This window comes from Brachyhypopomus gauderio, chromosome 9 (assembly GCF_052324685.1).
Source record: "Brachyhypopomus gauderio isolate BG-103 chromosome 9, BGAUD_0.2, whole genome shotgun sequence".
Lineage (NCBI taxonomy): Eukaryota > Metazoa > Chordata > Actinopteri > Gymnotiformes > Hypopomidae > Brachyhypopomus > Brachyhypopomus gauderio.
Window position 1 is genome coordinate 1,139,814 of NC_135219.1, and position 20,822 is coordinate 1,160,635.

General features: G+C 45.2%; 1 protein-coding gene and 1 long non-coding RNA gene across 2 annotated transcripts; one reads left to right on the plus strand and one right to left on the minus strand.

Moving 5' to 3' along the window:
* Positions 1-308: 308 nt before the first annotated feature.
* On the plus strand, positions 309-2,715 carry LOC143522645 (uncharacterized). Its single transcript, XR_013133089.1, has 5 exons — positions 309-464; positions 515-649; positions 795-1,119; positions 1,659-1,799; positions 2,494-2,715. It is a non-coding gene; the product is annotated as an uncharacterized LOC143522645 (long non-coding RNA).
* On the minus strand, positions 862-17,982 carry gabrr1 (gamma-aminobutyric acid type A receptor subunit rho1). The gene is made up of 10 exons (XM_077016370.1): positions 17,560-17,982; positions 11,228-11,278; positions 10,888-10,994; positions 8,185-8,252; positions 7,414-7,637; positions 5,628-5,710; positions 5,133-5,273; positions 3,903-4,055; positions 1,622-1,818; positions 862-1,176 (listed from the first exon to the last, which is right to left on the minus strand). Exons 1-10 carry the CDS (start codon positions 17,661-17,663, stop codon positions 862-864), a joined length of 1,443 nt encoding a protein of 480 aa, XP_076872485.1. The 5' UTR covers positions 17,664-17,982.
* Between the last annotated feature and the right edge of the window lie 2,840 nt (positions 17,983-20,822).

The window sequence follows — 20,822 nt, forward strand, 5'->3', positions numbered from 1 at the left end:
GGGGTTTTGTGCTTTTAACTTGTGCATGAATTTTATGGTTGTACAGAAAATTTTTTATGCCTTTACCCCATATTTTACAGATATCTTCACAACACATCAAATGTTACAACAAATATTCCAAGAAGTATCGAAACATCTATTTTTCCACTTTTCCGCACTAGATGAGTTTTTCATGCTATGCTATTTCTGTCCACGGAGACGGAGACATTACGAGCATATTAAATAAGACTCTGCCTTGGTTACACGGTTATCACGTTATCTTCAGAGCAACACTGGTACAACACACCCACGATACACAGTCTCACTGGGTTCCTCCTCTGTTTCTGCACAATGCACATATCTACTGACTCTACGCAGACTGCTTCGCACAAATGTCACTGGATGTCACAATGAAAACGCACAGATTTACAACAACTGCTTAAACATGAAGTAGAGAACAGCCATGCATTGCCAACAACTAAAAGGTGATATCTCCTGCATCTTCCCAGGGTGAAGAGGGTGAAGATGGTCTAAGGTGATATCTCCTGCAGCTTCCCAGGGTGAAGATGGTCTAAGGTGATATCTCCTGCATCTTCCCAGGGTGAAGATGGTCTAAGCCTGTAAGAAGATCACTGTCCCTTCATCCCATCCATCTGCAGCTTTCACAGCGGTAAACACAAACCTGCACCCTCTTTATTTCCATTTTGCAACCTGACAGATGGTCTACGGGTCCCCTGTCATCATCAGAGCCTGAGCTCTTCAGATCAGGGCTGTCACGGGTCTGTCATCCTTCATCATCATCTTCCTCCCTTAAGGAACGTCGAGGGGCTCCAGAGGTTCCCGGGCGTTCCTGCCCACGACCCCCAGACGCAGCGGCAGCTGTTAGGAGTAGATGGACCAGTATATGATGTTGAAGATGGTGTACGCGAGAGGGAAGACCACGCGCGAGTATTTGTCTATGGCGTGCGTGTCGATCCAGATGCTGCCGTAGCCGCGGTCGCCTCCGTTGCCGCCGGCGCCAGCCCGTGTGCGAGCGCTACGCTCGCCGTCCATCGTCAGCTGCACCAGGATGCGCTCACGCTTCTCCACGTTGGGCTCCGGAACGCCGTAGTGGCCCGTCGTCATAGCGTCCATCTCGCTGTAGGTGCTGCTCATTATGGGCTGGCCCGGGTGGGGCAATCCACACGTGCATGGGAGCTGCGCGGGCACGCGCACACACACACACACACACACACACAGGTCAGGGCTTTGGCTGAGAGCTCACAAAAACAACGTAAGAGTGGAACTGTCAGCAGCTGGGAGAACACGTCCTCATCAACACATATTAAATCAACATGCAATGTGTATAAAAAATGTCTGTGTCAACAGTGTGTCAACAGGAGTGGCCTACAGCTACACTCTCAGGCCAAATTTTAGTCAGCGGAGGCAATGTAACAATGTATCGATGTAGAGATGTATTGATGTAGAAATGTAGAGATGTATCGATGTATCGATGTAGAGATGTATCGAAGTAGCTATGCATTGAGGTATCGATGTATCGAAGTAGCTATGCATTGATGTATCGATGTATCGAAGTAGCTATGTATTGATGTATCGATGTGGCAGTGCCAGGAGCAATCTGGGGCCCGAGGCGCTTGCTCACCTGTTCTCTGAGCTGCCTCTCTTTGCGCTCCTGCAAGGTGGACAGGTAGTTCACTGCTGCATACTCGAGCACGGAGAGGAAGACGAAGACGAAGCTGACCCACAGGTAGATGTCCACGGCCTTGATGTAGGAGACCCTGGGCATGGAGGCGTTGACCCCAGTGATGATGGTCGACATGGTGAGCACCGTGGTGATGCCTGCGGAGGTAGCAATAGCATGTTAGTATTTATATTATGTTAGTTATAAAATGTTATATGAATGTTAGTTTATGTTAATTTATATTAGTTTATGTTTATATTTATATATGTTTGTTTATATTAGTTTATGTTAATTTATATTAGCCTGTTAGTATGTATTAGTGTATGTTTATATTAGTGTGTTAGTTTATGTTTATATTGGTGTACATGTATGTTAGTTTATATTAATTTATGTTAATTTATATTAGCATGTTAGTTTAAATTAGTTTGCATTAGTTTATTTTAGTTTACATTTGTTTATATTAATGTATGTTAATTTATGTTAATTTATATTAGCATGTTAGATTATATTAGTTTACATTAGTTTATATTAGTTTATGTTAGTGTAACAAGGGTGAAGAAGGATGCTCATACCGAGGTGGTGTTTGTTGTCAGTCATAACAAGACGTAAACACATGAGACACATGGTGTGACTTGATCTGCTGGGCAGGGAGACGTTGTCCCCAGAGAAATTCACTCACATGGGCTTCTTGTACACAGATATAAAAACATGAAAAGCTTGAAATGTTTTGATATAAATTTCAAAAATGTCTGTGTGTAAGAAAATTGCACAATTATTTGCTGTTGGAACTCAATGTTATGCAATTTTGAGTGTGGTCCATTTCTTTTGCACAGGAGTGTGTGTGTGTGAGTGAGTGTGTTTGTGTGTGTGTGCCTGTGTGTGTGTATGTGTGTGTGTGTGTGTGTGTGTGTGTGTGTGTGTGTATGTGTGTGTGTGTATATGTGTGTGTGTGTGTGTGTGTGTGTGCGCATGTGCGTGTGTGTGTGTGGGACAGAAGCTTATGCACAGATGACAAAGCTGCAGATGGAGAAAAAGGAAAGTGTGCGGCAGTGCTGTGTGTGAGTGCTGTGTGCGGCAGTGGTGTGTGTGGCAGTGCTGTGTGTGGGAGCGCTGTGTGTGGGAGCGCTGTGTGCGGCAGTGGTGTGTGTGCTAGTGCTGGCTGTGGCAGTGCTGTGTGTGTGTGCGCTGTTTGTGGTAGTGCTGTGTGCGGTAGTGCTGTGTGTGGCAGTGCTGTGTGCGGCAGTGCTGTGTGCGGCAGTGCTGTGTGCTGCAGTGCTGTGTGTGGTAGTGGTGTGTGTGGCAGTGGTGTGTGTGGTAGTGGTGTGTGTGACAGTGGTAGCGCTGTGTGTGAGCGCTGTGTGTGGGAGCGCTGTGTGCGGCAGTGCTGTGTGCGGCAGTGCTGTGTGTGGCAGTGCTGTGTGTGGGAGCGCTGTGTGCGGCAGTGGTGTGTGTGGGAGCGGTGTGTGTGGGAGCGCTGTGTGTGGCAGTGGTGTGTGTGGCAGTGCTGTGTGCGGTAGCGGTGTGTGTGGTAGCGGTGTGTGTGGCAGTGGTGTTTGCAGTAGCGGTGTGTGTGGCAGTGGTGTGTGTGGTAGTGGTGTGTGAGACAGTGGTGTGTGTGACAGTGGTGTGTGTGAGCGCTGTGTGTGGGAGCGCTGTGTGCGGCAGTGGTGTGTGTGGCAGTGCTGTGTGTGGCAGTGCTGTGTGTGAGTGCTGTGTGTGAGCGCTGTGTGCGGCAGTGGTGTGTGTGGTAGTGGTGGGTATGGCTGTGCTGTGTGTGTGTGCGCTGTTTGTGGTAGTGCTGTGTGCGGTAGTGCTGTGTGTGGCAGTGCTGTGTGTGGCAGTGCTGTGTGTGGCAGTGCTGTGTGCAGTAGTGCTGTGTGTGTGGCAGTGGTGTGTGCAGTAGCGGTGTGTGTGGCAGTGGTGTGTGCAGTAGCGCTGTGTGTGACAGTGGTGTGTGTGGTAGTGCTGTGTGTGGCAGTGGTGTGTGTGGTAGTGGAGTGTGTGGCAGTGGTGCGTGTGGCTAAATCCTGCAGTGCACAGAAACATCAAGCACAAGCTTTCAGGTACTGAGCTAACCAGGAAGCGCAGCGTCATGCCGAATGACTCCACCCAGCACAGAACCTCCCACGGACCCGTCAGTCCACACACCCTCCGGCACCATACATGGGGGCGTTCCAACCGCTCAGGGCCAACGGGCATCAAGTCTGTTTTTCACGTTTCAAAAGGTGCGTGTGGGACTCACCGAGAGGCACCCTGGCGGGGACGGCGCGGCGGTCGATCCAGAAGGAGACCCAGGAGAGCATAACCATGAGCGTGGCGGGGAAGTAGGTCTGCAGCAGGAAGAAGAAGATGTGTCTGCGCAGGGTGAAGTTGATGTAGAGACGGTTGTACCAGCCTGCAGGAGAGAGACCAGCAGACCAGCATCAGAGCAGACAGGAGAGACCAGCAGACCAGCATCAGAACAGACAAGAGAGACCAGCAGACCAGGATCAGAGCAGACAGGAGAGACCAGCAGACCAGCATCAGAACAGACAAGAGAGACCAGCAGACCAGGATCAGAGCAGACAGGAGAGACCAGCAGACCAGGATCAGAGCAGACAGGAGAGACCAGCAGACCAGCATCAGAGCAGACAGGAGAGACCAGCAGACCAGCATCAGAGCAGACAGGAGAGACCAGCAGACCAGGATCAGAGCAGACAGGAGAGACCAGCAGACCAGCATCAGAACAGACAGGAGAGACCAGCAGACCAGCATCAGAACGGACAGGAGAGACCAGCAGACCAGGATCAGAGCAGACAGGAGTGACCAGCAGACCAGGATCAGAGCAGACAGGAGAGACCAGCAGACCAGCATCAGAGCAGACAGGAGAGACCAGCAGACCAGCATCAGAACAGACAAGAGAGAGACCAGCAGACCAGGATCAGAACAGACAAGAGAAACCAGCAGACCAGGATCAGAGCAGACAGGAGAGACCAGCAGACCAGGATCAGAGCAGACAGGAGAGACCAGCAGACGAACAACACACAGCACACTTTTAACCATCTGGATCCTCTGGATTTTGAACTATGCCTAACCCTAGGTCTCAACCTTGAAAAAGATAACGTTTTCACGCATGATGGTACATGCTGCTAAAACCTCCCACCGTTACATTTCCTATATGGACTATCACGTCAGTCTGTTTACTGTTGATCTTTCTGAGATGGTTCATTCTGATCTTGTCTCTTACCATAACAACTTGCAACTCTAGTCGGCCGTTGAGAGAGACGGCAGTAGCTAGAGAAACCTTTCAAAACAAATTTAGGCTATCACAGCAGTGCAGCAGAGAAGATGCGGTTATCACCGGTCCTAGAGAAACCTCATGCCACAGAATTGTACCGAGCTTCGTGTCATCAGGAACTTATTAATGATCCTGCATGGCATGACACGCTGGCAGTGACCCGTGGTTCTGTCCGACAGACGCAGGAAGTCAAACCTGTACTGCTGTAGAAGGCCAGCTTGGTGGTGGTGTGGAACTTCTGGATAAGGAACTGTGAGAGCGAGATCTTGTCGTCCGTCTTCAGAGAGTCGTTTCCTTTCTTCCAGTAAAGCATCAGGTCGTCGTCAGTGTAGGCGTCTGTGGAGCGGCTCACGGTCAGTCGGAAACCTTAAAACTTACGTTGGTTATCGTTATGGTGATTAACCGACGGTACAATACAAACAAGCCTATTTTATGACTGTAAAACTTGTGTGTAAAGGTGGAGTTTCACTCCGGTGTTTGGTTTTTTCTTGCTATGTTATCCTTATTTATTTAAACCCAGCAGCACATCTTTAAATTGTTAAAGAGAACAACGACACTTTTCAAATGTATAACTATCCATGGAATAGGTTATCCAGAAATAGATGAGTCTACTAGCAATATGCTTCATGAGCTGGTTTGGGGGACTGATGTAATAACTGATATGTGGTGAAGATTTAATCAGCGACTCACAGCTCTCGATCTCCAGTGAGCACGTCTGAGTATCAAGAGGGAAGTGGCTAAGATCCATATTACACATAGCTGTCACGGTGACTCTGAGAATACACGCACACACACGCACACACACACACACACACACATATATATATATATATATATATATATATATATATATATATATATATATATATATATATATATATATATATATATATATATATATATATATATATATATATACACACATACATACATACATACATACATACATATATATATATACATACATACACACACACACACACACACACACACACACACACACACACAGGCAAAGGTTGTAAGAAATGCATTGTTCACTCATACATCTGAAGAAATTACAAGCTCTTTCACCAACACTTTCTCAGTCCACAGCAGTGGTTCTTCTCACACAGGAAGTGCTCACTGCATGCTGTCTAAATAAAAACAAATGTGTTTTTTTATGTGCGGACCAACTAGCAATGAGACGGCCTGCCCATGCCCACAATCTGTGTCCTGAAGAGAAGCTAGATTAGAGAAGATCACGTCTCCGCCTTCAACCCTCACTTGTAGGGTAGATGTTTAATTGCACAGGGATCTTCTGGGCTTGCTTAGTGCATGCTGTGTGTGTAACGAAGACTCAAGCATTAGTCAAAACTAAGCAAAACTTAGGTCTCCCTGAGCCAAGGGACAGATGCAAATGAGGTTGTGGTGATGTTAAATAACAAGAACATATCTGAATCTATTTTTAAAAAGCTTGTTAACTGCAGCAATGATATCTGGGTAATTTTACTGCAGCACCAGCACTGCTCGTGGGTTTTAAAACTCATGTAGGCAAACAAAGACCATTAAACCCTTAAAAGAGCCATCTCAAAGAACAACACATCACTAGTGTACACAGGCAGCCAGACATATCAGGGTTATATAACAGCAGGCTGGACAAGTAAGCACATTAGTTGAGGGATGGGGGGGGGGGGGGGGGGGGGTGGGCGAGAGGGGTCACCTACACTCCCAAAATCGCTTATTGGATGCTTCAGGTGGGGTGGGTGGGGCAGGTGCTTGTCTTGGCGAATAATTCTACAGTATTTACAGATGTGAAGTAAACCAGTGGTTGTAGATGGTTTTATTCAGTTGTTAAAAAATGTACCAAACACTGTACAATTCACTGGTCGGTACTGCCTGAAGTCATGTACGTTAACTGGCAATTGTGATCGTTTTTTGCTGTCTTTTGTAAGACAGTGTGTAACATCGCCACAAGGGGGCGCAGAGCATCCACCGCATGGCCAATTTTAAATAGTTCTGCACGAGAGAGCAAATTCCTATATGAGAGTGTATGAGGATTATGGTCTTTGATTTCAGCACTCTAATAATTACTGTCACAGTTTCAAAGGAGTTCATAAGCACATACAACCAGAACAATGCCAGAATCCACAACAAAAGAAAGCCAGGCTTGAAAATGCATGTTGTCTGATCATTATTCTGTCCAACGGCAAATGTTACACAGAGCGTTAATGCAGTAAGGTCACGAACCAGCTGTCAAACCGAAGTCCGTTGGTCAGGCAACAACTATTTAACTTGAAGCAGATTGTTACATTTTGTTGTTTGCGTTTCTTTTGTTTCATTTGTTTAATCCTTGCTTATTCTGAGTTCAGAAAATCATCTCAACATACATCTGCTCTAACCACCTCTGTCATCGGACAGTTTGGATCTATCAAATGAAGACTAGCGTCTGTGCTGCAGTATACCCCCAGCAGGGGGAGCACTTTCGAGTCCAGCTCACCTGACGCTGTACAGGACTTTGCCGTCGGGGTAGACCCTGAGCATGACGTTGTCGGTGGTGGTGTCGTGGATGAAGGAGCGCTTGGAGTGAACGAAGAACATGTCGGGAACCCAGATCTTCTTCACCAGGCGGCCGTCGAAGGTCATGCTCTGGTTGGTGGTGCTGGGGAAGGAGAGACGTTCGTCCTTCCAGTAGTGTCTCAGGTACAGGGTCATGGTGAAGTCCTGGAGGACACAGGACGCACCGTTGAACTTCTGTCCTCGTACACCTGCCGGCTGTCGTCCCCCACCTCGCCCCTATTCGCCCCGGTCAGTCTCTCAGCACAGGGTCACTGCTGTCTCCATCACAGTCAGGTGGTAGAAGAGGTTTTCAGCGCAGCGTCAACAGTGGTGTAGTGATGGAGTGGGTGTGGAGTGTTACTGAGGGGTTTTATACATTAGTGTCACTGTAGCCTAGGGGTCTAGGGGTCACTGTAGCCTAGGGGCCACTGTAGCCTAGGGACCTAGGGACCACTGTCGCCTAGTGGCCACTATAGTCTAGGGGTCTAGGGGCCACTGTATCCTAGGGGCCTAGGGGCCTGCACTGAATCATTACAGCAGCCGTGGCTCACTGCAAAAGGCCCAGCAAAGCTCTTCCTGCGTCCTCAAATTCAAATGTCATAACCACCGGCTACTGTGAATCTGATAGCAAAAGTGCTATTCTTTCAGTGTTCGTAGAAAGAGTGTGTTTCTAAATAGATGATGAAAGAGATAGAACAGGTTCTGTTGTTACCATGTCCACTTCAGAGATGGTGTCCAAACTTTCCACCTGCACGTCCACACCCACAGGAATAGCTGGGCCTGTAAACAACAGTAAGATTTCTGCAATTTATTACCAAAAGAATTTTTAAAAAAGTTGAATGAAAGCAATTAATACTAGTTAAAGTACATCAAGGATGTTCTTGTGATCAAGTTTGTTTGTTTTTAAAATATCTCTTTTTTTAAGTGGAGATGATTCGCCCTTTTCTCATAAAAAAAAAGTTTTGAATATTTTATTACATCAAAACAGCACGCTCTGCTCTGCAGTCCGGGCGGACGCTTTCGGGGCTGGGTTGGGTTTGGAGATCTTCATTATTCCTGCATTTCTATTTGTGGCCTGTGAGTTCTCGGCGTCTCTCTGGGGCACGAGGACGCAATTAGGTCACAGCGCTCCCGAAGACCCAGCGCAGTAGCCGTGATAAATGTCCCCCGCTGAACGTCCTGCAGCTCCGGCCCTGCGAGCTCCCCAGGACGTCTCGCTGGGCACGTCATGGTGAATTAGGTTTATGGGCTTCAGTGCGAGGGCTTTTGCACGGATTCACACTCACCATGCGGCTCTATTACGTTCGAGCCTGTATTGCACGGACCACGAGGGCGCGCGTTATCAGCGGAGCGGAGGTGCCCTTCAGAAACGCCGGCCTGACACGTGATGCGCGGCGCTCCTCGGCGTCGAGGCGGGACGTAGCAACGTGGACGTGAGTGACGGAGGATTTTAATGCGAACATCAGTCACCGTAATCCAGAAGTGTCCCATAATCCCACGCTGCTCCTACCCAAGCAAATCCACACAGTCGGAGTACAAAGGACGCCAGAGCCATGCATCCACACAGAAGAGTCGCACATCTGAGAGACGAAGCCACGAGCTTCTGTGAGCGGTAACGTGCGCTCAGTGGGGCAGATGGCATCACACACCGAGGAAGACGACGGCGGTGAACACATTTTCAAAGCACGATCCGAGTCGAGCCACGCGTTCTCCGCTGTGTTCTGCACTGTTGCCGTGAGGCCGTGAGTCATTAGACATTGCATCAGAGCCGCCACTGATGTGTGTGCGCGTTAGGGGAGAGAACTGAGCTGCTACAGTGGCAAACCGCTGTATTAAATGACTAAACTGTTGGAAAATATCAATGCAATACATAAGAGGATTTTAAAAATCGACCCTTCTAATGATTGGTTGATTATCCTGTAGGCTATATCTAACCGTTTACATGTGGTTTTATAACCTGATTTTGAAAATGTAACTTATAATTTGGTAGTGTTGACATCCAACATGCAAACGTTTTGACATATGTGGTTTTTCTAATGGGAATGAGATCTAGACTGTTTTTTCACATTTGTTCTATGAGGGAGACACACATTTTCTGTTCACACTGGTTTTCCTGACCTCCATATTTGTACCTTTCCAGCAGTCCAGTTATTGACATAAGAAGTCTAAAGATTAGCGACACGTGTTTGTAAAGTGCTGGGCTGTAGCTGTCTGCCACTTGACTGTAATTAATCACTTGGCTTGGATTGCCCACCCTGGAGACTGAAATCCCGCCACACTAGCTAATACATGACGGGTTTAACATTACTGCACGTCCATCCTGAGACTCCACGTTGATCAACCCTGTCACATGACTTCGGAATCTTAGCAGTGTGTGTAAACACTAATGGATAAGCTAACCGAGGTTGACCTCCATGCCAGGAAGGGTTATCGTTCTAGGCAAACAATTCTGAATGTGTGACCAGTGTATGAATTTTAGGACACGTGTTGGTCTATTCGCAAGCTGAATGTTCACGCTCCGAGCTGCAGCGGTATTTACACTACCTCTGCTATCTTGTTGTGTACATTTACACCTGCGCACCTGTGCAGGTAAACGTCTACAGTCATGCTGATTGTCATATATGGCAACTGTTGGCCATCATCTAGTCCTTCCTAAATGATCACAGGGCTGCTATTGGCTAGATTTTTTATTCATTTTCTCTTTGCACCCAGAAGTTGACACATGAAGCCACGCCCACTCATGGCCCTGCCACGTCCCTGAGCATGTTAACAGATGGGCTACAGCCAGTTATTCGTTGCTATGGAGACAGGTGACGGTAGTGGGCGGAGCATTACGGGTGTGAGCACGTTGCTTACCAAGTGAAGAATGTATTAAAAATTGAGCCTTTTCAACTCTATGCAAATGAAAAATGAGTTTCGTTGCTCGGCAGCCAATCAGTAACGCTTGGTGCATTTCATGATGTCACAAACTGAAATCGGTAATGTGACAAAACAGAGGATTATCATTGCTGTGTCAGCTTTTCAATTTGGCACTGTACGGACACCGAGACACATTTACAAAACTAACCATGAAAGGCTATATCTGAAATAATTGGCATTCCTGGTGGACTTTTAACATTTAAAGTTTAACACGTTTTAAATGTCTAATTTTATGCCTCCCACTTTACACACACTTGGTATTGACTTGTAAATAATTATTTTACCTCAGTTTTCTGCTACCGTTAGTCGCCTCAAAATCCTCCCACTAACTAATTTTCCCCCCATCACACCACACCACCACAGAGGAGGGTGGAGACGGTGAGTTTAGTCACACCGCCAGCAGGAGGCGACAGGCGTTTTGCTTCGCTGCAGTGTAAATGTACGGCACCAGAGCCCATCGGCAAGGTCGTCCCGACGACGAGAGCGCCAGACCTACCGCCAAAACCAGGCCTCATGGTGAAGTCGTGCTCCTCGATCCTCAGGACCTGCTCCGACTTGGTCACCGTGGACTTTGTGATGTCAGGACTCCTCTTCAGTATGGGACTGCGGGACGGAGGTTATGATGCATACACAACGCGGGAACGAACAGACCGGTGTTGAGAACACAGCCAAAACATCGAAACATCTGACCTCGTTAGATTCTTCTCTTACTAGCTTAGAATATACATTTATGGCATTTAGCAGACGCTCTTATCCAGAGGGACTTTACAAAGTGGATATAAATCTACAACCAGTACCATGGAGTCTGAGTAAGAGGTAACGAGGTATTTAATCACCTTCCAGACTTATGGGCTCCTCCATCAGTTCTTGTCGTGTCTCTTCGAGATCTGGAAGGAGAACATCGTTAGCGCTGCAGCTTAGCTACGCCGAACTCCTGCAGTTCACTCGGTGTATTTTAACGTTAAGGCTAGCTTTGTGCTAGAGTTTCCCACAATCTCCCAACAATTCTGAGATTACTGAAAATTTTTTTCTCCTATCTGTTGTTTTTGTTGTTTTTTACCCAATTTGTGGAGAGCAAGAGTTTTGTGGCGTTACTGTAACAGCAGCTGTAACAGGAGTTGACAGTGTGTTACGCTGAAGGCCCAGACTCAAGCCTGGCCTCTAACTCCATGCCAGCAGGCGGGTCTGTTTCTGTCTGATGTAGCCTGACCCAAACACTTCACTGGACACACATGGATGGCATTCTGCCATTTTTCTTTATTTCATTGTTTTTTTGACATATTAATCCTATTCGTTATAAAAAAAATATCCCCTGACTGGAATTTTATGATCCCTCATACAATAAAATAAATACAATTTAATCCTATATTTTTTTATTTTCAACATTATAGGGATGGATATTCAGGTAAATGAGCTAATCCCGTGTTTGACTTCTATTGCTGCTCATGCTTGTGCAGTTTATCAGCCGTTTATACCACACATGCTGCGTCCTGAGTTTTTTGATTATCCAGGTTGGCTTTCAGAGCTCATCTTACGCTAATCTCGCCTGTGTGCTGTGCATCTCATAAACAAGCTCCCAGTTTGTCTTTGAGCCATGAGTGTGCCGTCATTCAACTCTTTGGCTGCCCCAAAGCTGCTCGCATGAACCCCACCTTCACCCCATGAACCCCATCTTCACCTCATGAACCCCACCTTCACCCACATGAACCCCACCTTTACCCACATGAACCCCACCTTCACCCACATGAACCCCACCTTCACCCACATGAACCCCACCTTCACCCCATGAACCCCACCTTCACCCAAATGAACACCACCTTCACCCCATGAACCCCACCTTCACCCACATGAACCCCACCTTCACCCCATGAACCCCACCTTCACCCACATGAACCCCACCTTCACCCCATGAACCCCACCTTCACCCACATGAACCCCACCTTCACCCACATGAACCCCACCTTCACCTCATGAACCCCACCTTCAGTCTCTACACTGTCAATGGTCCTTTTAACTTATAAAAGTAAGAACCTTGAAAAGCATAAGCTCATGGAACAGTCTGTTTTTAAAGTTTAATGAACTAAAAATTTTAGGTCTGCCAGCTTACTTGCTTTTAGCACTTAAGTGTGTTCACCTGTGACATAATGATGAGGTAGCACTCAGACATTCATCTCAACTGCTCACTTTTAACACTTAGGTGTGTTCATCTGTGACATAATGATGAGGTAGCACTCAGACATTCATCTCAACTGCTCACTTTTAACACTTAAGTGTGTTCATTTGTGACATAATGATGAGGTAGCACCCAAACATTCATCTGGACAGCTCACTTTTAACACTTAAGTGTGTTTAAAACTGAATGCTGACCTCACTTCACCCATGTGCAAATCACCAAATAATGCAGACCAGAAATGTCTCATCTAAAACATGAAAGAAGACAATCAAATATATTACTGCCCAGAAACATCTATGCAAGGGCTACATAATCAAGCTAAAATGATTTTTTTTTAATAAAAAAAATGACCAAATACCATTAAGACCAGGTATATGAAATGAGTGCGGAAAACAAATCCCTTGAAATTCATATAAATCAAGTAAATCTCAATATCTTGTAGTCCCACCAGTTCTGTGATTCTGTAAATAAACCGAAGCATCACACCAGCGCACTATTTTGTAACCTGAGTTAAGAGTGTTGACATGCACATCTCTTGGGATGGTGGCATTTGAAGATTTGTTTTTATTCCCCCTTTTATGTTCCAGAGTTATGTTTACCCGAGCACATCAAAGCCAGAGCAAGATGTTGAAATAAAGACTGACAGCGAGAGAGAGAGAGAGAGAGAGAGAGAGAGAGAGAGAGAGAGAGGGGTCCTCTGCAGACCACGAGACGAGATGCAAAGTGACACTCGTGCAGATGCGTACCGAGGGCACCAAAGAATTTAAACCAGTGCCACTTAGCAATGTAGCCAGATGCGCACGCATGAATGCCAGAGAGGAAGATATTTGTGTACATGTGGGTGTGGGCGATATGTGTGGTTTGACAAGAAGAAATAAGGTGTTTAATGCATTGCTAAGAAGACCTTAACCTTAGCATATCTGGACAGTTGTCATCTGGGTAGTAAAATTTCTCAGTTAGGCAATATTGGCCCTGTCCACCATGTACACATCTGTATTTTTGCCACAAGTCCTCTTTAGTGTGATTAGTGCAGAATCCTTTCTCACAAACTAAAGGCTTCTCATTGTCTCCAGACTGCATGGCTCAGCACAGAAGCCAGAGCATTACCAGCTGTTTTAATGGACCGGGCTTTGGTTCTGGTCCCCCACAGGACAAGGTGTGACAGATCGGAGAAACCTCGTGAGCTTCCGTGTGGCTCCTGGAGGCAGGAGAACGTGGGCGTCTGGCGGCAAACGCTGAGAACCGAAAGCCATTTCTGCCACGTGGAACACCCACGAACCTCCTCTATAGCATGAAGAACCACTCGATCATGCTACAGGTGATATTCACGTCAATGACTGGAGAAATCTAGAAAGTATTCAGAGAATCCTAAAATTTTGGCACAAGCTGTGGCGAATGTGTCCAGCATCTTTTAGCTGAAGATTATGGGCTAGTGAGGAACAGTGAAATACCAGAGAGCTGTGGATTATAGCAAGACCATCACTAGGGCTGCCATGATTAGTCGACTAGTCACGATTATGTCGACTATTAAAATAGTCGACGACTAATTTAATAGTCGATGCGTCGTGTTTTTTTTTTCTCTCCATACTGCTGCGGTCGCGTCTGCCTTTCTGTCCCTAACGCACATGCGCAGTAGTGGAAACCGAGGTAGACAGTGGACGACATCCCAGAACATCATGGCTACCCGGCTACGGAACTCAAAAGTGTGGGATCATTTTCCGTAACCGGGTTCCGAAACGCGTGCAATATCTGCAAGGCAGAACTTTCCTTCCACGGCAGCACAACCGCGATGTACGAGCACCTGAAGCATGTTGTGGCTTATTGTGACAATGATGAAGAGGGACCGTCATCTCTGTAATCTAAATCGCTAGTTAGCTGCTAACGTTACCGTAAACAGAGCGTTAACTTTATACTTACTTATCGTGGTAACTGTAAAAGTTAACATTAGTGATGGCGATTTGCCTTAGCACGCATTCGTGTGTTTTCTGTAACGTCAGTGAGACCAAAACTTTATTTTTGTGAATAATTCCTTAGTTTCAGGTACCTACCTAATTTGATTTATATGTAGCTACGTTTGATGCCAGAGACAAATGAAAGAAAGAAAAACCTAAAAAAAAAAATTCTCTATTAATGTATTTATTTTTGCGTTGTTTAAGCCAGTGCCTTATACTTATTTAAATAATTGTTGCAACAAGTTGCATATTTCATTAAAGGTTTAATGAACTATGATCTTAATTGTTTTTATTTTTAGCTGAAATCTAATGATGATTATATAATAGCAGTTGCATTCTAGTGTGATAAGCTGTATGTTTTATATTCAATTAACGCACGATCCGATTAGTCGACTAATCATAAAAATTAATCGGTGATTAGTCGACTATAAAAATAATCGTTTGTGGCAGCCCTAACCATCACCCAGCAAGACCATCAAGACCATCAACACACTCATCCATCTCTCCCATCAAGACCATCAACACACTCATCCATCTCTCCCAGCAAGACCATCAACACACTCATCCATCTCTCCCAGCAAGACCATCAACACACTCATCCATCTCTCCCAGCAAGACCATCAACACACTCATCCATCTCTCCCAGCAAGACCATCAACACACTCATCCATCTCTCCCATCAAGACCATCAACACACTCATCCATCTCTCCCAGCAAGACCATCAACACACTCATCCATCTCTCCCAGCAAGACCATCAACACACTCATCCATCTCTCCCATCAAGACCATCAACACACTCATCCATCTCTCCCATCAAGACCATCAACACACTCATCCATCTCTCCCATCAAGACCATCAACACACTCATCCATCTCTCCCATCAAGACCATCAACACACTCATCCATCTCTCCCAGCAAGACCATCAACACACTCATCCATCTCTCCCATCAAGACCATCAACACACTCATCCATCTCTCCCATCAAGACCATCAACACACTCATCCATCTCTCCCAGCAAGACCATCAACACACTCATCCATCTCTCCCAGCAAGACTTCCCATTCAGTCTGTTGAATTTTGTTAGTAAAACACGAGTAAGACAACACTGCATTAAATAATTAAACTTCAACACCTCTGAGCGGACCCAACTGTACCCAGCTGACCTGGTTGAAACTTCAGTATTAATATTATTATTATTATTTTGCCTTACATTATATTTAAAGTCACTTCCAGTTTCTTTCCTACATACCTCTCAAGGTCAGAGTGGTCACCCTCAAAAGGTTTGTTAAAAGATTTGTCAGATGGGTGGGTCCTAATCTAACTATCAGTTTCATTGGCTCTAAGTAATGCAGCGGGAGGGCTCAGCCATTTAGATTTCAGCTTTTTATTTGTTATTACTACAGCAACAAATCAAAGAGGGTCAAAGCAATAAACTGGACAACATCAGCTATTAGAACAGGGCTTTTTGTGATGTGTGAGATTTGACTGGCTGGGCCATGACACCATGAGATCAGACCCAAATTGATGAGTCTTACAGCCAATGTGTGACACCTGATATATACTCAGTGTCACATGAAAAAAACAGAACTGAATTAGTGTGTACTCTGATACATCTAGAGTTTCAGATTTCATGTTTCATACATCACAGTCTCTGTAGAGAATGCCAATTACCCAGACGTTATCTGTGACACTGCAGACTCCCGACTGTCTAGGACCTCGTACAGTGGTGGATGTGCAAGAACCCCCGTCATCTTCACAGCAGCACGCGCGCGGGACCCCGTGGCTAGGCTGCGCGTGTGGCACAGCTGCCGTTCAAACCCAAATCACCTCCGCACTGCAACTTCTTTTTTCATATCTGAAAAATAACGTTCTGCCTGGATATTTTCTTGCCTGCCTTCGCACACAGAAGTTTATTTCCCGTACCACTTCGCTTAATGCACAGTGTTTGGGCCCAGAGGTTCAGAACCTTCTCATTTGAGCTCCGTGTCTGCACAAGCGTTGCTCAGCACCCGCTGTTTGAACATTTAGCAAACGATACATCTGCAGGTCCTGATCCTTGTGCAGATTACATATTTATGAGAACCCTGTTGCAGTCTGCCAGTAAAATAAATCACTAACATAAATCAAATAAGAAATTAACTTGTGGAATTTCAGATTAGAGGTTACGTAATCAGAGAAAGTGGGGCATTTAATACCCAAGCACACCCACCCTCCTCGTGCGGGGCTTTAAGCACTGAAGACTAAAGTCGTGTCTGGTGCTTCTGTTAACAGGATGTGTATGAAGTGGGATGCTTAAAATTGTGCGGCTTCCAAGGGGAATCATAAAATTACGACCTCTGTAGGTAGAGTGGATGAAAAAATGTGTCAAATCTGTCTGGATAGACACAATCAAATTATTAAAGAGAAAATAAAACAATACATAATACACAAGTCTGCCATAAAGTTACAGCTAGGAATTTTGAAGGCATCATGCATTTCAAAATACGGTTGTTTAAAGACAGCACCGTGTATCTTACGATTAGCACCACGATCGCAGACTTTTAAACGCCATTGTGATTTGACTGGATCCAATTTAAAAGCTAAAGCAGAAAACGGAATAGAGGAATATTTAAAAGTTTAAGGCAAAAATCAAAAGACTGCGTTCACACCACAACGAAATGATCTCGATGCTGACTTTATGCCTAATAACACAGAATAAAAAATAGGCTACAGTTTCAAATTCAAGTTATACAAAATGATGGTGATCGGTTTATAATGACGTAGTCAATCTGGATTTTATATTTACAGACTTTAGGTTTTCTGCAGCGCCTTGTGATATATAAAGGCAAACAGCACTGGATACATTAGGTCGACATATTATACAGGATGCCTGACTGGTAACCCCTTTTTCTTTTTCTAAACCACTCAGTAATCAGTGGCGCGACCTTTGCCTTCAGCGATCACTCTAAAGCCTGATTAATACGCACGTGGGGTCCGCCAGGTGCAGGACACTGTCCCGTAGGACATGGAAACGTGCAGGACACGCAGTGCTCGCGTACCTGACCTGGCTGTAGGTCTGAAGCATCTGTCCCCTGTGCAGAGACGAACTGTCGCACGCGCCGAGGAACCACGCGCAGAACAAGACGAGGACATCCGCGTGCATGGTGCCCACATCAACCCGCAGGGACCGACTGTCCAAAAACGTCCAACTGTACTTGTAAAGACCTCGCACGCAACCTCAAACTTCACGTCTCCACGACATACTGGCAAGGAAGCGCCGAGCAGCGCGCCCAGTGCGAGCGTAGGCACGCGCATTCGCACGCGCGTATAGGGAGAGTTCGCTGGGCTTTAATCTCTACATAGGGGAAGATATATCAGCTAAACCTATAAATCCCAACGTCATATGGTGATGGCGGTATGGAGCGTTCTCCAAACCGCGGACACTGTTGCTTGGTCTCATCTCTCTGGAGCGAGAAGGCGAGGAGCTTGTGTAGGTTCAGTGAGATGATGTACGAGCGTCACTCAGTGTTACACACCTGCTCATCAGATAAGTTTTTAATTCTCAACCGCTTCTCAACTTAAACAGAATACTTAAAATAAAAACGAGTATCATAATCTATCAAATGTTCCCAAAGTGGAAACACTGTAAGATCGTAAGGAAAAAATGTGAAAAAATAGGAATGTAAATATTTCTAAAGTGTCATTTACCATGATAACAGTGAACACTAAAAGTGTTTAGCTGAGAAAGGAACATTTAAAAAACAACACCTTAGTAGGCTGCTAAAATATATGAGGATGGCCACTACATAATGGCGTCCATGAATAAACAGAACGGACCAGCAAGTCTTCACATACCAGTGCTCTTGTGATTATGGTTAAACTGGGTTATTAATGATGTTTAAGTCACTGGGAATCTCAACCTAGCTTCAGGAGTTGTCAAAGTTTAACTCTAACCTTCTAAAGTGCGGAACAGTTTTTTGTTAACTCTCTAAATTTCAATGGGTAGTGTATTGTGTAAAAAAATGTATCTTTGGAGTTTGAGTCTTTGTTTACAAGTCATGCAGACATGGAATTCGTTTGATTTTTTAAAACTCTTCACACGGTTTACATTATACTGGTCTAAGTGGGCTCAACTGTGGCTCAGACAGTAACTACTGTCAAAATTCATGAACATGTATCACTCAAAGCTCAAACAGCAGCTGAGGTCTGCATACTCACAGCCCTCTTTCATACATGCTTAGCTATTGATTTTAAAGCTGTTCAGCTAAAGTCGAAAAGATGAGTGTGTGTTCATTGTGGATGAGTCCAGATGGCACCATCAAGGATTGTAGAGACGGATGAGGTCACGGCCACAGTCACTGACGAAGGAAGGGGTTTGATTTTCACTGCTGAATCAACTGCAGTTCTTGATATTATCACTGACAAGACAGACAAATCACAAGACGGAGTAACAGACACTACAGCATCTGCAAATGTACAATATATACGTTTGACAACTATTTCTAGAGTCCTGAACTAACATCCTGTGAGCATGAATCAGTTATGTCCTTTTAGAAATACCTGGACCATGTCAAAGAACCCAGGAACCAAAAAGTCCAAGAAAGAGACCATGATGCAGTCACTGAATAAAACCAAACATTACACAGCACAAGATATTTAGATGCACACTACAGTTACATGACTAATGTATTGTGTCTGATATGTATAATGTGGACAGATACGTCGTACGTGCACATTTGATGTTGCACCTACAAAAACACGCCAGCGTGGAGAAACATATTCCTGGTCAAATGTGTGGCAACATCAAGATGTGTGCTGCAGGTTCCACAGATGGATAGTTGGAGATCGTGCTTATATTTCTGCGCCATCATTCATGGATGATCTCGGTGGAGGATCTGTGGTAGAAGAAGTCGGAGATCAGGGGAGATACAAGGTCTCAACATTGTTCGGAACAATGTGGTGTTCTGTTTCCATGGCAGTGAGGAAGTCATTTGCAGCCCATAATAGGAGGCCTGCCCTCTTGCCACTACACGTCCCTTTACAGAAGCCCATGGAGGAACTCTTTGGCTCATGGAGGTGGGAGGTCTTGACAACCATCCACAAAGTCACATGTCCCTTCTTGATACAGTGACTGCTGGATGCTCTTACATGTCTGCCAGGGATGGAAAATGCTTCTCAAATGTCTTTATCCCAGATATACTGCAAGCAAGAACATGAAATGTGTTGAGGATAACAACTTGTGGCAAAATGCCACAGACATGGTTGAACAGGCCACCTTAGACGAACATATGCATATTTTGAGATATCAGATTTGCATTTATAACTTGTTGTAAGACATGGATATGTTTTTGTTTTTGATGCAGTAATGGATGGACTAGTTTTAATGTGGAATTGTAAATGTGTATTATGAATAGCTCTGTTTTTATATATTTCTTTATTTGATGTAACACTGGAGTAATATAAAAGACTCTGAGCTGTATTATAAATGTGTAACTACAAACTGATAATCTGTCCTGATTTTTCGCTTCAGTTCAACGTGCTGCTTCAGAAGAGAGTAACGAGAAGGCGTTTAATTCCCTGTGGCATATTGACTTCGCCCTGCGTATTCCACACACTGCTTTAATCTGCTGGATTGTGTCTTTTGTGTTTGATCAAGGTTAATTGTGTAACTATATATGTTTTAGTTTTGTGTATGTGTCTCTGTGTGTGTGTATGTATTTGTGTGCACACATGTGCGTGTGTGTCTGTGCGAGAGAGTGCGTAGGTGAAGGGTGTGTTTTAGCTTTAACCGTGTGTGTGTGTGTGTGTGTGTGTGTGTAGGTGAAGGGTGTGTTTTAGCTTTAACCGTGTGTGTGTGTGTGAGTGTGTGTGTGTCAATCAATCAATCAAATTTTATTTATATAGCGCTTTTTACAACAGTTGTTGTCACAAAGCAGCTTTACAAGTGCCGAGTCCTAGCCCCCAGTGAGCAAGCCAAAGGCGACAGTGGCAAGGAAAAACTCCCTAGTTTTTTGCATGAGGAAGAAACCTTGAGAGGAACCAAGACTCAGGGGGGGAACCCATCCTCCTCTGGCCGACACCGGTCACCATGACAACAACAATTTAGACAGAAAGAAGAGAAAGAAAATGAAAAATATGTAATAATGTCCATCATGATGTATGCATCCGGTTAGGCAGGAGGTGGCTGGCTCAGGATGGATCGCTGGTCTCCTCATCTCATTATTCCTCAAACAGGCGGGCAGCCATGTGGAGAAATGAAACAGGGAAAATTAGCTCTGTATGAGGACATATACAGGACAGGTAAAATTATAAACATTTCCGG

Bases quoted from the DNA above. Each gene is read 5' to 3' on its own strand.
- gabrr1 (XM_077016370.1), bottom strand. From the start codon at position 17,663: ATGCACGCGGATGTCCTCGTCTTGTTCTGCGCGTGGTTCCTCGGCGCG. The intron at 8,253-10,887 runs GTAGGTCTGGCG...TGTTGTTTACAG, and splicing joins CATGAGGCCTGGTTTTGGCG to GCCCAGCTATTCCTGTGGGT. The intron at 1,819-3,902 runs GTGAGTCCCACA...CTACCTCCGCAG, and splicing joins CCCCGCCAGGGTGCCTCTCG to GCATCACCACGGTGCTCACC.